This window comes from Myotis lucifugus, unplaced genomic scaffold (assembly GCF_000147115.1).
Source record: "Myotis lucifugus unplaced genomic scaffold, Myoluc2.0 scaffold_1020, whole genome shotgun sequence".
NCBI lineage: Eukaryota > Metazoa > Chordata > Mammalia > Chiroptera > Vespertilionidae > Myotis > Myotis lucifugus.
The window spans coordinates 62,498-77,722 of NW_005872068.1; the positions used below are offsets into that span (position 1 = coordinate 62,498).

The 15,225-nt window shown below is 50.0% G+C and overlaps 1 protein-coding gene across 1 annotated transcript in view; it reads right to left on the reverse strand.

Moving 5' to 3' along the window:
- Positions 1 to 862: 862 nt before the first annotated feature.
- Positions 863 to 15,225, reverse strand: part of LOC102436445 (arpin) — a 55,993-nt gene continuing 41,630 nt past the window's right edge. The window contains exons 9-11 of the mRNA XM_014449101.2: positions 4,430 to 4,539; position 3,660; positions 863 to 1,776 (exon numbers count right to left, since the gene is read on the reverse strand). Of these exons, the coding sequence (XP_014304587.1) occupies positions 1,649 to 1,776; position 3,660; positions 4,430 to 4,539 (239 nt within the window). The 3' untranslated portion in view covers positions 863 to 1,648. The remainder of the gene's footprint in view (positions 1,777 to 3,659; positions 3,661 to 4,429; positions 4,540 to 15,225) is intronic.

Here is a 15,225-nt window from a genome sequence, read left to right on the forward strand (position 1 = left end):
AATATTAAACCCTTCAAAACCAGATATCGCCGCCTACATGCCCCTGTTCTGACGTAAGAGGGCTTCTGACTAACACAGCTCACCTCTGAGGTTACCAGAGAGGATCTGAAAGACAGAGGACCAATGGGCCACGGGAAGCACCATCCAAAGAGGGAAGAGGCCCTGGCCGGGGAGCTCAGTTGGTTACAGCATCATCCTAACACGCTAGGGTTGCGGGTTTGATCCCCAGTCAGGGCACATACAGGAATCAACCAATGAATGCACAAATGGGTGGCAGGACAGCAAATCGATGTTCCCCTTTATCTCTTTCTCTTCTCTCTCCTGCTTCTGCACACTCTCTCTTTCTCTCAAAAATCAATTTTAAAAAATTAGAAAAAGCTAAAGAGGGAAGAGATGTAGTCTGGACACAGGGCTCTGTGACAGCATCAGGAGGCCCGAGGAACCAGTCTGAGTCCCCCGGCCAGTGGGCGCCATAATGGTGCAGTGAGCTCCCTAATCTCAAGGCAGCTCTACACCGTTCCTGAGACCTGAGGCCCTGCAGGAGCAATGGCACCACTCCGAGGAGCTGTTTTAGCTCTAAATTAACCGTGGGAAGGGCTCTGAGCACAGGTCCCTGTGTACAGGTTCCCAAAGCCAGCTCTGCGAGAACGTCACCTGCGGGAACAAGGTGTGCCCATACACAGAGCTCAGGGAGGACCCTCGCACACGGGGCGGAAGACGCTGCCGCCACCACTCTCAGCCAGCCGCTTCCCGTGCCCCCACCCAGGCCCCGGCCCAGGCTCTCATGCTCCAGCAGCTGGTTCGGATGGCCGTGGGCTTCCCATCCGGAGAAAGAAGACTCATCATTCATAACACAGCGATGGACCCGTCTGCTCCTCGTGAGGACAATGTATTTTAAACCCAGAAAGAGTAGTAACTCTGAGATGCTCCATATGCTGCCTTTAGCTTCTACAGACACAAAACCTCTCCCCTTTGACAGGGGACGCCTCTGGCTGGGCTGGAGAGATGCCGTGTGGGGGTGCTCCCCCAGTTAGCAGGAATGTGGTGGGCACGCACCAGGCTCATGGTCTGGTCTGTGCGGGCAGAGCCGGGATGATGGCAGGGCGATGCACTCTGCAGGAGGGTAACCAGAAAGCGTGGCCGCACGAAAGGACTCTGGGCTGACAACCTAGCAGAGCCAGCAGGCCCTTGCCTGCCACTCACCACATCCCAGAGCTGACGGGCAGCCCTGTGCCAGCAGTGGCACCGCACTGGCAAAAGTACATGCGACTGGACCAGACGCCTCGTGCTGCTAAGGAAGAAGACTCCAGTCGGACAAGGTCCTAGTGGGGGTCCTGGGAAGCGGGTGGGCCTCTCAATACAACCCCAAACCCTGGGAACGGCTGCATGTGGGAGGGAGAGGGGGTGAGTGACACTGATCCCCCCACTAGGGGAGCCAGGACCTCACATCTGCAGTGGCACATGCGTCAGAGACCGGCCAGGCTGCGCACGTGAGAACGGAGCACTCCACAGTGACACAGGGCTCCCCTCCCGCTCCCCGGCAGCGCGTCAGGTCCGAGGCTTGTCTCCCGGGCGCAGGTGGGTTCTGTCGTGGGACTGGCTTGGCTCTGCTGGTCTCAAGGCCTCCAGTTCAGCTGAGCCTTCACCCCTAGACGAACTGGGACAGGTTGGGGACTTTGATGTTGAGGTCACCGATGTTGATGTTCCGAGGGATCTCGGGCAGGTTCATGTTTTTCACAGCAGACACGGCCCGGGCGGGGGCTGCCGAGAGCCGCCCTGGGGAGAAATGAGAGGTGGGAATGAGACAAACCCTCGGTGCCGTGGACTTAATGTGCACAAAACCCAGTGACGGAGGTCTCAACAATGTCCAGCCCGGCCCGGCCGGCGTGGCTCAGTGGTTGAGTGTTGACCCATGAACCATGGAGTCACAGTTTGAATCCCAGTCAGGGCACACGCCCGGGTTGTGACTCGATCCCCAATAGGGGGCATGTAGGAGGCAGCCGATCAATGATTCTCTCTCATCATTGACGTTTCTCTCTCTCTCCCTCTCCCTTCCTCTCTGAAATCAATATATCCTGTCTAATAAAGAGGGAATATGTCGTGTGTGTTTCCTTCCACGTCCTGCTTGGATTAGGGTTCGGGATCTGAAAAGAGGGGCCGCACACAAATGAGAGAGAAATGACACGAGATAATTTGGAAATATTGGGGGACCAGGCAGGCAAGTCCAGAAGGATGAGTAGCCCTTAGGGTAAGGAGGTTTCAATGACACACAGATTAGCTCATCAGCAGACAATTTCCAGAAATAGGCAGAATATCTAATCAACAAGGATTTACATGAGTATCTAAGGAATTAAGTGAACTAAGGTGGGGATGATGCTTCAGCTACCATTATCTAAATTAACTGGGTGGTGCACAGCCCTGACCTTTGTTAGGGCTTCAAAGGTTACTAGCTTTTGGGGGTCTCTGTCTATACTCAGCTAGTGAAGACAATAAATAGACTCTGGCAGGAATATGCTAATTGACCCTCATACCATTGCAAAGATGATGGCACCCACAGCCAATAAGGAGGGAATATGCTAATTAACTGCCCTGCCCTCAAAGATGGTGGCGCCCACAGCCATAAGATGGCTGGCAGGGGAGGGCAGTTGTGGGCGATCAGGCCAGCAGGGGAGGGCAGTTGGGGGCAACCGGGCCGACAGGGGAGTAGTTAGGCATCGACCAGGCTGGCAGTGGAGTGGTTAGGGGGTGATCAGGCCAGCAGGCAGAAGTGGTTAGGGGCAATCAGGCAGGTAGGCAGGCGAGTGGTTGGGAGTCAGCAGTCCCGGATTGTGAGAGGGATGTCCGAATGCCTGTGGGATCGGGCCTAAACCGGCAGGCAGTCAGACATCCCCCGAGGGGTCCCAGATTGGAGAGGGTGCAGGTTGGGCTGAGGGACATCCCCCCCTCAGTGCACAAATTTCATGCACTGGGCCTCTAGTGTGTGTGTGTGTGTGTGTGTGTGTGTGTGTGTATACATTTTTAAATGTCCAGCCTGAGCACACACAAGGCAAGCTTTGCCTCCCCCCGTCCTCGAAGCCAGCCAACAAAACAATCTGCAGGTGACCTGGCGCTATGGTAATAGGGGTCCAGACCCTGAGCTCCTGAAGGCTGTTGCTTAGGTATCTTTACAGCCCCAGTACTTCACATGCCTGGCCCACGGTCGGTGCTCGATAAATGCTTGCGGAAATAATCCGAGATGGTTTAACTAAGTCACACTCGGTAGCAGGCACTTTTCAGGTTACAAAACAAAGCAAAACCCTTTCCTCAGGAGACTGAGGACTCTTATAAACAAGTGCAGTCACGGGGAAATTTTTAAAAGGAAAACGAATGTCACTGCTTAGGGCACCTGCTTGCCAACTAAGAATGTGAGATGGAAAAGAACAGGCTTTCGCAACGTCATGGGCAGCCAGATGGGAGGAAGGACCAGCAGGAGGTCGGTGGACCCACACCCGCAGGACTGGTCACAGACCCAAGCAGTCAAGGCACCTACGGTCACCTTCACCCTCCAGGCTGTCGCCTGCTGCGCAGAGAGGGGGGAGTAGACTGACAAAGACTGAAAACCATTTCCTCCTCATCGTCTGCCTTCTAGATCCTGAGTCCCATTTCACCCTCGGTTCCACCCTCGCCCCGCAAGTCTCCGTTTCTTCTGGTTCCCAGCCCGCTCGCCTCTGAGTCACTTACTATTCCTGGAACCGTCCCAGCCTGCATTTCTAGAACTACGGTTGCCACAATAGCTGTGGTCTGGAAAAGCTTCCTCAGCAGGACTGCCAGTCCTCACAGAAACAAGAATTCCTGGTTTCGCAAGATCAAGTTCTGTTACCCAAAGCAAGGAAGCTGCCTCCGACACTGGGGAAATTAAAGCGGTCATTTGCCCCGCGATTTCGCAGCGCGTGAAGGTGGGCCCCTGCCAGGCGGTTGGAGGTGATGGAGGGGCCCAGTGGGGACTGGACAGACTTCCTGGGAGCATGTGCACCACGTGGGGGTGGACTGGGGCATGTTATTTTCAAACCCAGCTCGATCGCTCCTGTAGCTTGTCATAAGGCTGTAACTGTAAATACGGACATTGGCGACCTGAGGTCTGAAAAACACCGCGAGAAATGGCTGCTGGGAGATCAGACTCCTCTGGCACACAAACTAGGAAACCACACTGCAATAGGAGAAGGGGTGCTGGGCCCTGAACGTGTGGCTTTGAGAGGAAGAATTACAAGCCACAAACATAGGCCACAGCCCCCTGCAGCTGTTTGCCTTCCGGTGCTATCTGGCTTTTCCATGCACACTTTTTGCCTCCTTCTTACCTGGCCTTCAGATCAATGAGCTTTCATGGACCAAGGAAGAAAGGAGTGTAAAACATTCCGCAGGCACACACGGGCCAGGACAGCTGTGCGCTCACCTCCGATTTCTCCAGCCTGTTCTGAGCTTCGATCTGAGCCACGATTTCATTCATGTTTGTTTCCAACACCATCCCTCCCATCACCACCTCCTGCAGGATGTAGTGCACCTAGAGGGGGAGCAGACATGAGAAGGGTCAGAGCACGGTGGGCAGTTAGCGTGGGAGCCTTGCGGGCGCTCCTGCAGCGGCAGGGCCGTGGGACGGACACCAGCCCCCGAACAGACAGGAAGCCCCTGGGTCATCCACCTCTCAAGGGAGGCCACAGGGGCTTCCCTCGTGCACACACGTCACACATGAATCTCCCAGGAGCAGGGGTAGAGGTGCCTGGCCACACTCAAGGCAGGGAGGCGGTGCTGAGAGCAGGGGCTCTGAGGCCGGGCAGACCCTGGATAAATTCTGCTCTGTTGTTAGCTTGTAAACCTGGGCACGCTAGCCTTTTTTCTTTTTTAAAATATATTTTATTGATTTCTACAGAGAGGGTGGGAGAGGGATAGAGAGTTAGAAACATCAATGAGAGAGAAACATTGATCAGCCGCAACATCGATAGAGCCCGCAACCAAGATACATGCCCTTGATCGGAATCGAACCCGGGACCCTTCAGTCCACGGCCGACACTCTATCCACTGAGCCAAACCGGTCAGGGCCACGTTATCCTTTCAGTGCTTCCGGGATGGTGGCAAAGACTGAACAGGATAACCTGGTGCCCACACACAGTGGAACCTAAATAGATAATGACGGCGTTCCTTACATTATCATCATTCATTGACATCCATCCATAGATGAGTGGATAAACAAGATGTGGCATAGTCATACAATGGACTATAATTCAGCCTTAAAAAGGAAGAAAATTCTCACACCTGCTACAACATGGATGAACCTTAAAGACACGAAGCTGAGTGAAATAAGCCAGACACCAAAGGACAAACAGTATGATTCCATTTCTATGAGGCACCTAGTGGTCAAAATCATGGAGGCAGAAGTAGTATACAAAACAAAGCAAAACAAAACCCTTTCCAAAAAGGAAAGGAAATATTGGGGGACCAGGCGGGCAAGTCCAGAAGGATGAGTAGCCCTTAGGGTTGCCAGGGCTGGGGGAAGGCGGGCATGGGGGGTTGCTGTTTGATGGGCGGAGTTTCAGTTCTGCAGGATGAAAAGAGTTCTGAGATGGATGCACAAGACAGCGAATGCACCTAATACTGCTGAACTGCACTTGAAAACAAAGACGGTAAACTTCACGTTGGGTAAATTTCACCACAATAGAAAATAACAGGTCTCCACACCTATCTTCCTAGCATTAATCCGTTTGTTTAGCGCACCGTCTTCACGGTGAAGCAGTACCGGTGGAACATCCACTACCTGCTGAGCACTGTATATTCGACTTATTTTATTTTTTTAAAGTATCTTTTATTTTTATTATTATTATTTTTTAATCCTCACCCGAGGATATTTTTCCATTGATTTTTAGAGAGAGTGGAAGAGAAAGGGAAAGACAGAGAGAAACATCAATGTGAGAGAAACACATGGATTGGCTGCTTCCTGCAGGAGCCCAAACCAGGGCCCAGGCCGGGGAGAAGCCTGCAACCAAGGTCCGTGCCCTTGACCGGAATCGAACCTGGGACCCTTTGGTCCGCAGGCCGACGCTCTATCCACTGAACCAAACCGGCCAGGGCAATATACTACTTATTTAATATCACAACATCCACCCAAGACAATGCAATCTTTATTTTATAGATGAGAAAACGGACACATGGATCCTCCCAATGTCACGTGTATTCGCAGCAGAACTGAGCGTTGAATCTAGGCGGCCTGGCCACAGAGCTCACAGTCTACCCTTCCCACCACACTTCCTCGAAATCCCAAATGCCTTCCCTCTGCTCATCCCTCGTCCACATGGAATCGCTTAAGACTTGCCTTTGCTGTGCCAAGGATCTTGTAGGAATTTTTCCACGCTTTATCCCCAAGGCCCGAACAGTGCCCCGGGCAGAGCAGGCGCACTGAGTGACCGGCCTTTTCTAAGTCTGAGCAGCGTATTCCTTGTGCTTAGAAGGCGGGTGGCAGTGTGGTGGGAGGCTTCATGGAGAAGGTATGAAAGGCCTAATACAGGACCAGCCGTTGGCTAATAGACAACAGCAGTTAAGACTTCTGATATGAACACTGCATCATGAACTCGTAACTTTTTTTTTTAAATATATTTTATTGATTTTTTTACAGAGAGGAAGGGAGAGAGACAGAGAGCTAGAAACATCGATGAGAGAGAAACATCGATCAGCTGCCTCCTGCACACCTCCCACTGGGGATGTGCCCGCAACCCAGGTACATGCCCCCGACCGGAATCGAACCTGGGACCCTCCAGTCCGCAGGCCGACGCTCCATCCACTCTGGCGAACTCGTAACTTTTAAATGCTATTCAAAAACGTTATCAGTGCAAAGTGCAAAAAGGAGAAATAAATAAAAATGCAAACTCCGTTTTCAACAACACTAGGAAGAAGTCCACGCCCCCAAAAGCAGGGAGCTCAATGCAAGGGCTCTTCTCCTTCAGAGCACGAAAGTACGAAAGGATGCTACGGAGAGAGAACACAGGCTGGGAAGCTCAGAGAAACGGCACAAATCCACTTCCTGGAGGTAGGGGGCACACCCTCTGGGAGCAAACAGATTCCTTGTTTTTGGACGACAGAGCTTCCTTGGAGCTGGAGCTGAGGCGAATTGAGAAACCACACGTGCAAGCTCTGTGTGCCTCCCAGAGCCGGTCTCTGCGGCTGCAGAAACGACAGGCGTGCACTGTGGGCAAGCGCACGGTGCCTGCCTGTTGGCCGGAGAGAACACAGGTAAGGGAACTCACCCAGAATCCCACACCGTGAGAACTGCCGCGAGCCGGGAACACAGACTTGACACCTCCCCAATCAAGCGTTCTGCAAACAGCCGGCCCCTGAAAACTCACCTACTTAAAGACGAGTTATAAAAAAGGATTTATAGAAAGACTCACAAGAAACAATGAGGAAAGAAACAGGAAAGCAAAGAGGCAGACTCACACCACACCTTGGGAAAACACTGCCGCGGGGCAGATAAAATTGTCATAAAATATTTTGCAAAATTTAAAAAAAAAGAAAACTCGGAAGCAAGAGCTCAAAGCAGAGATGCAAGCAAGAGCTTATGGGCTAAGCAGGGAGGTAAGAAGACGCCCACCAGCACAGCTCAGAAAAAGGTGCAGAAACGAAGGTGGACGCGCAAGGAAAGACAGGGAGGAGAGCTGCTGATCACACAGCAAGGAGCGAAAAAGGAGAGCAATGAAAAACAGCAAGTAAACTGAAACAAAGAAAAAATAGTTGAAAGGAACAGAGAGAAAACAAGTTACAGAAGACAGCTAAGGAGACGCAACACATGCCCGAAACTAAAATGGACAAATATATAGCGGCTTGTTCATAAAGATTCCATAAATACATAGCGAATTGTTCATAAAGATTCCATAAATATACAGTGATGCTGGGGTCCAACCCCAGCAGGTCCAGGGGTCCCCAAAGGTGTGGACGGAGTCGGCGAAGAAGGAATGACACGGAGACAGCCTTCAGTTGATCAGCAGCCTAGCCAGGATCTCTAGCCAGGATCTCCAGTGAAGTTCTGGCCAAGTTCTGGTTAGGATCTGATGTTTATTGTCTTGTTACATCTGTATTTATGCTTATTGTCATTGCTTGCCAGTCTTCTTCCGAGTTGATTTTAATCCTGTCAATTTCTATTACAAAGGTTAGGGCGTTTCTTATCTCCATTCCAGGGAGTAAAGATTATGTAGCTTAACTACCCGCCTGGCACTTAATTAAGGGGTTGTATCCCCTCCCTAACCTCAGGGAAAAATCCCCACCTGGGGAAACAACCTTTCTCAGAGAGGTGACCTTGGTTAAAACACATGGCGCTAAGGAGAGCAAACATATTAAGAACAGTATGCTATATATGCCAGGTCCCTTGAAACATATGCTGTGCAGATGTTTCTTTCCTGCAGCGACTGTGTCAAGCAGCAAGGATGGACCGGCTTCCGGCACAGTGACTTGTTCATAAAGATTCCATAAACATACAGCGACTTGTTCATAAAGATTCCATAAAGATAGACCTGAGGGCGTAGCTGGGATACGAGAGGAGCTACATGCCAAAGGACACCGTGGGTCCCAGGGAAAACTGACCCTCCACAGGCAGCGCCAGACCTTGTGGGCAAGAGATCAAATCACTTAGAGGGGCAGTATCTGCCCTGGCTGGGTGGCTCAGTTGGTTAGAGCATCATCCCACACACCAAAAGGCTGTGGGTTCAAATCCCGGTCAAGGCACATATAAGAGGCAACTGATATCTCTCTCTCTCTCTCTTTCAATAAACATATCCCCGGTGAGGATAAAAAAAAAAAAAAAAAAAGAGGGGCAAATCTTGAAAATTTCCACAGTAAAATTCTAGCAGAAAAAGGAACAATACCTACAAAATGCCCAAGGAGAAAAAGTATGAGCAGAGTATATTATACTGCGTTGATCATCAACCAGGAGTGAACAGCGGGAACCACTGCTCCCGCGGGTCCTCCTGGAGGATCTACAGGACGCACTTCTGGCAGCCGAGGGGTGACTGGGAAATTGCCGGCAGAAGGACGGGTGGTGAGCAGTGAGTCCACATACTGGGAGGACTAAGACTAAAGGCGGTGAGAGTGACGACAGAATGTCAGTGCTGTGCCCTGACAAGGCACCAACATTAGGAAGACACAGGGGAGAACAGGAGGGCAGTAGATAGAATAACAGTAATGATTCCCCATCCTCAATGGCTGAGAGCCGATGGATAGCACTTAAAACCAACAACTTACGTTATAAAGAAACAGGCGTTATGACTTTTATTGTGACTTCCCTCACGTCCAAGCCCACAATCATTTGCTATGAACAGTATTTTCAGAGCCACTGAACTTTTGATTTAGGGCCGACAGGACTTTTTTGGCTGGCGAGTTCTATGCTATTTTTCTTGCATAACATTCACCCGTAATGCATCCCCTACAATTTCCAGTTTCCCTGAAGAGGGAGAAAGAATCCAGTGAAGCATTCAGTACAGAACCCTTGTATGTTTTTTAGGCCCCCACCTCTCATCTTTTTAAAAAAATATATTTTTATTGATTTCAGAGAGGGAGAGGGAGAGAGAGATGAAAACATCAATGATGAGAGAGAATCATGGATCGGCTGCCTCCTGCACGCACCCTACTGGGGATCGAGCCCGCAACCCTGGCATGTGCCCTTGACTGGAACTGAACCCGGGACCCTTTAGTCCGCAGGCTGACGCTCTGTCCACTGAGCCAAACCAGCTCAGGCCCATCCCTCATCTTCAAGGTTCCTTGTCCAAACCTAATTCCACGTCATTTCCTTTTCCAGGGACCTGGCCTTGCCAGAGCGCTCACCTTTGTTTTCATGGGACAAATTCTCGTTTCTCACGCATGGCTTACCTGGCTATTACTAAGTGAATGACATGGTTACAATACCAGTGTAAGTGGCATCAGCAGGTCTGAACACGTCAGTCACACTGACCTTGGGTGGACACAGTCTCTCGTGGTGTAAATAAGCAAGGTCAGGCCACAAGGGAACAGCTGCCCAGCGGCCTGTGTCCCCCTGACAAGTCAGGGAGACCTCTTCCACTGAACATGGCATCTTTCTCTGAGTGGAGATCAAGGGAACTTGCGAAAGTCAGAGGTTGCCAAGCACAGGTGTGGGGAGAAGGCAGTCAGCCAGTCAAATCACAAAGCCTGGTTCTGTCCAGTGACAGCCGTGGACTGAAGGAGTGATCTTGAGGTCAAGAGAAACGTGGGTAAACACCTCAGAGGGCCCCGAGAGTTAAAGGGCCAACATGACAAAAGGGAGGCAGGGGAAAGGGAAATCTGAAATCTGAGTCGTGAAGGTGGCAATAAAAACCCCATAAGTAGCCCTAGCCCGTGTGGCTCAGTGGATAGTGTTGGCCTGTGGACCAAAGGGTTCCAGGTTCGATTCTGGTCAAGGGCACATACCTTGGTTGTAGGCTCCTCCCTGGCCCCGGCCCTGATCAGGGCGTGTGCAGGAGGCAACCAATCAATGTGTCTCTCTCACATCGATGTTTCTGTCTGCCTTTCCCTCTCTCTTCCACTCTCCCTAAAAATCAATGGAACAATATCCTCGGGTGAGGACTGAAAAACAACAACAAAACCACAGAAGTAGAAGAAACCAGAGAGGTCAAGGTCCTCAAGAGCCCTAACCCAGCCACACACAGCGGGCACTGAACACATATGAACTGCCAATTAATAACAATTCACAACATTCTGCTATTTCAGCAACCACCTAAAACAATGACACCAGCAAAATTCATTCCAAAGTGTTTGTTCAGAGAACAAGAGTGCCACTGATTCCTTAGTTCTTGGCAAATGCACCAGCAATTCGATCCAGGAATAATCACAACCAGGAAGAGTTTCATCTGAACATAAAGATTACGATAACCCCTATAAACCACAGGTTATCTTGATGGACGGGGAAGGCAACAGAGAAAATACTTTTTTTTTTTTTTAAATCCTCACTGGAGGATATTTTTCCATTGATTTTTTAGAGAGTGGAAGAGAGAGAGAAAGGCAGAGAAATATCGATGTGAGAGAAACACATCGATTGGCTGCCTCCTGCATGCACCCCAACCAGGGCCCGTGCCGGGGAGGAGTCTGCAACTGAGGTGCGTGCCCTTGACCAGAACCGAACCCGGGATCCTTTGGTCTGCAGGCCGACGCTCTACCCACTGAGCCAAACCGGCCAGGGCCAGAGAAAATACTCTTGGTGATGAAGCTGAAATCTCAACAGGTAAAATGCTGGATGGAAACATGTTTTTTTACAAGACCAAAATACATAAATGTATGGCCACACATTAGAGACTGAGAGTTGCAGTTTATAATTCTGTCCCATTAAAAATTGTCTCTTAAAACCCCTCAGAGCAGTAAAAAAGCAAGGGTGATTACCAGTCAAAATGTCTACCCCTCTGAAGGCACCGTAACGCACTACCAAGCCTCTATTCCCTCCTCCCCACACGCCCGGACATCTGTCCTCCTTCACGTTTCTTTTCCAGGAAGCTGTCCCTTCGTCCTCACCCTCTCTCCCCGCTGGAGGTACTTGCGTCTAGTCGGATGCCCTGGGCATCCAGTTTGGCTCCACTCCTCTGTTCTGTTGATAGAAGGGAACTGCTTGAGCCCTCCCCGCCTCTTCCCCTGGAGGCACTCTGAATGTCCTGACCAAGATGGAGACCTAGCCTAGCCGGTTTGGCTCAGTGGATAGATTTGGCCTGAGGACTGAAGGATCCCGGGTTCAATGTTGGTCAAAGGTTGCGGGCTCAATCCCCAGTAGGGGTGTGCAGGAGGCAGCTGATCCATGATTCTCTCTCATCGTTGATGTTTCTCTCTCTCTCTCTCTCCCCCTCTCCCTTCCTCTCTGAAATCAATAAAAATATATATTTTTTAAAAATGGAGACCTAGGAGTTTGGGCCCAGGGCTCCACTGTATTAACAGAGGAAAGAGGGGAAATCCAGTGAGTGCCGAGGAGGCCACAGTGCCCAGGCCCAGCTCTGGGACTGTGCAAGGTGTGACTCTCCTGTTCTGAGGAGCTCGAATCAGAGGCTCTGTGCTAAGCAAGGCCCGGCAGGACTCTTTTCTGCTAGTGAAAAGAGAGTTCCAAACCTTAAGCTGGCCATGTCCTAAAAGTTTATTTCTTTAATAAACTTCAGTATTAAGCTTACAATGTATTTTTCTATAGATATAAGAAGTAGGGTCCTCATGCTCACAAAAGCTGACTCACGTCCACAATGCTACCTAGAACGTGGTACCACAGGGCACCCTGCAGCTACAGGTAAGTGCCGTGAATAGCACAGTTTCTACAGTAAAATGCGGTCCTATACGTGGATGGCAGGAACCCATCTAGTGGAACGCCATGGGCAGAGGGCAGGTAAGATCTTGCGAGACACCAGGGGCACATTAACACACACCACAACCCAAGCTCGCTCACCCCCACAGAAGCCTCTAGACTAGATCAACCCCTCCTGGGGTGCTTTTCATTGGGGGACAATAGCCCGTTGTACCACAAACAAGGTTCACATCGCTGATGCGGACTCTCCGATCTTTCTTAAAACTGTTGTTACTGCACCGAAGACAATAAAACAAATCATTTAAGAGCATAAGCACAATGCTTGTACTGCAATGTGAGGATGCCGATACTGCAAGACTCAAGTTTTAAAAAAGAAGTGGTAATCACTAATAACATATCTAGTCCAGCCCTAGTCGGTGTGGCTCAGTGGATAGAGCGTCAGCCTGTGGACCATAGGGTCCCGGGTTCGATTCCGGTCAAGGGCATGTACCTTGGTTGCAGGCTCCTCCCCGGCTGAGGCCCTGGTCGGGGCGAGTGCAGGAGGCAACCAATCGATGTGTTTCTCTCACATCGGTATTTCTGTCTGTCTTTCCCTCTCTCTGAAAATCAATGGAAAAATATCCTCGGGTGAGGATATCAAATAAATAAATAAATAAATAAATAAATAAGGATCTAGTCTACCATTATAAAAAGCTAAGGTGATAAGGTTTCTCTACCCCTTAGTGACTTAATTCCTAGGAAAGGGCTCCCGAGCGTAAGGAGGGGGAAGTCCTGGTCAGCTGGGGTACGTAACACCTGTAGTCCCTGCAGAGGGTGCAGTGGTTTGCAAATAAGCCAAGGAAGAGGACAGGGGACACTTTAAGAGGACGGAGCAGTGACGGGGAAGAGGAAATTATTTGAGTCACCTTGGTCCAAAGTCAATCTCTAGTTCCCAAGTGATCCAGTCTCGAAAAAAAAATGAAAGAGGAAGAGGGCGTAAAAACACCCTCCAGAAACCTGGCACATCAGCCTTCTCTCTTACCCCCACTTTCGTTCCAAAGTCCAACGTTTTATCAGTGTTATAAGTCACGTTACGGACTGCCTGTCCCCATGGCTCACCCTTTATCTCACGGGTCCACAAATGAACACATGGTCATTACAGTCAACTACTGTGGGCTGAGTGTCTTTGCAGGTCCATCAGAGGAGCAGCGCCGGGCACCCCCAGGAGAGGACACGATGTGTCCAATCAAACGTCCAGTCACCATTAAACGATTTGAAGGAAAACCTTCAAAAGTGAACTACGCACTCCCATGACTTCAACATCAGAATATTCTGACCCTAACCTAGCCTTTCCTTTGCCCCTCATTGCTAACGGTGATCAATGAATTTACTCTATGCTGAGATGCCCTTGGGAACTCGCGCACGCAGGGCTGTCTGGTCCCAGCCAGCTCCGCTAAAGCAAAGAAAGCAACTGCTTTGTAAAGTTCCATTTATTTCTCTCTTGCTGGCTATCAGTGTCTCCTGCACCACTTTCATGACCTGCCTTGGTCTTCAGCCTGGGCAATTCCACCCTTTTCTCCAGATGTCTTCTCGTCATGAAATTCCTAAGACTCCATCCCTAGCTCCTGATGTTCTTTCTTCTCTTTCGGTCATGTGATCACTCATTCTTTCAATGAACAAGTGAATCTAGTGGAACCTCATCTTACATAAGATCAAGCCCTAAAGCCACCAAGTAAGAGGAAAGTAGACACAGCCAAGAATCCCTTACATGAAAAAAAAGAATCCCTTACATCACCTCTGCAGTCCAACCCGGCCATTTTCCCTCCACCAATGACAAGGATTACTTTGCCTTTCCAGTTGAGCACTAGACAAAGTGGTCTATTCAGGGACCACACAGATTGAAAGTCTGAATTGCATCCTCAAGCACTAAAATCACTCCAGGCACCGTGTCATGCTTATGACAGGCACGTGACAGGCACGCGAGGGCAGAGGCAAAGAAGAGCCAATTCAAACCTGACTCACTCCAGGCCCACGCTGAGTGAGCAGAATTGTGGGCAGAATCATTCTGTATTTGGAACTTTTATTCTCTTTCTTTTTGCCGAATGGCTCGAGCGGACCCTGTGTAAGCTACGTTACACAGGGAGCCCAATGGACCCGCCAGACACAAGATCGTGTGTCAGGATCAAGGCTCTGGCTCATTTTCACCAAGAAAATGTGACCTGCAGCCATGTCTACTGTCAGATGTGCTTCCCACCCCAGGATGGTCAGGGCTGGAAGAAAGAAATGAGTACAGCATGTGGACCTTGACCTCACAGGGCTTAGAATAACTACGGAACATAAAACAACTGTAATAAAAGGAAGACTGTGATAAGCGCCATGACCAAGGACAAAAGCTATAAAAGTTCAGAGAAGGGTGGGGCTCAGACGAATGGTAAATGGAGGAAGGAATGACAAATCTCCCAGCAACTCATTAACTATTCTGTGGGCCCTGGTAAGTAATTCTTCTCCGATAAGAGGATCATTCACTTCTGGGCTTTGCATAAATACAGCTGACTGCAGCAAAGTGTACAGTATTCACTGCACAGTATTCCTTCCTTAAAAAATAAAAACAAATTCCTATTATGAGTCAGAGTTCTCTGTGAAGCCACTTCCCTGTGTGTGGCTTTAAAGAAACAGGTGTCCCGGCTCTAAACCTCAGCTTCTTTTTTTTTTTTCAGCTTCTTCATCTGTAAAATGGGGAGAACTAGAGTCCTTACTGATGCCTTTTCCAAAACTAAAACATGATGTAGCCGTTAGGTGCCAGAGACTTAAGCAGTTAATGACTATAGTTGATGGAGTAATTACAGTCAGTCTTCTTGACCAACCTGCTTCCCGACACAGGGACTGATTCTTGGCTCCCGAGACAGACAGCCCTTCACCTCGGTGCAGAGAGCACACGCTGCTCCCAAGCC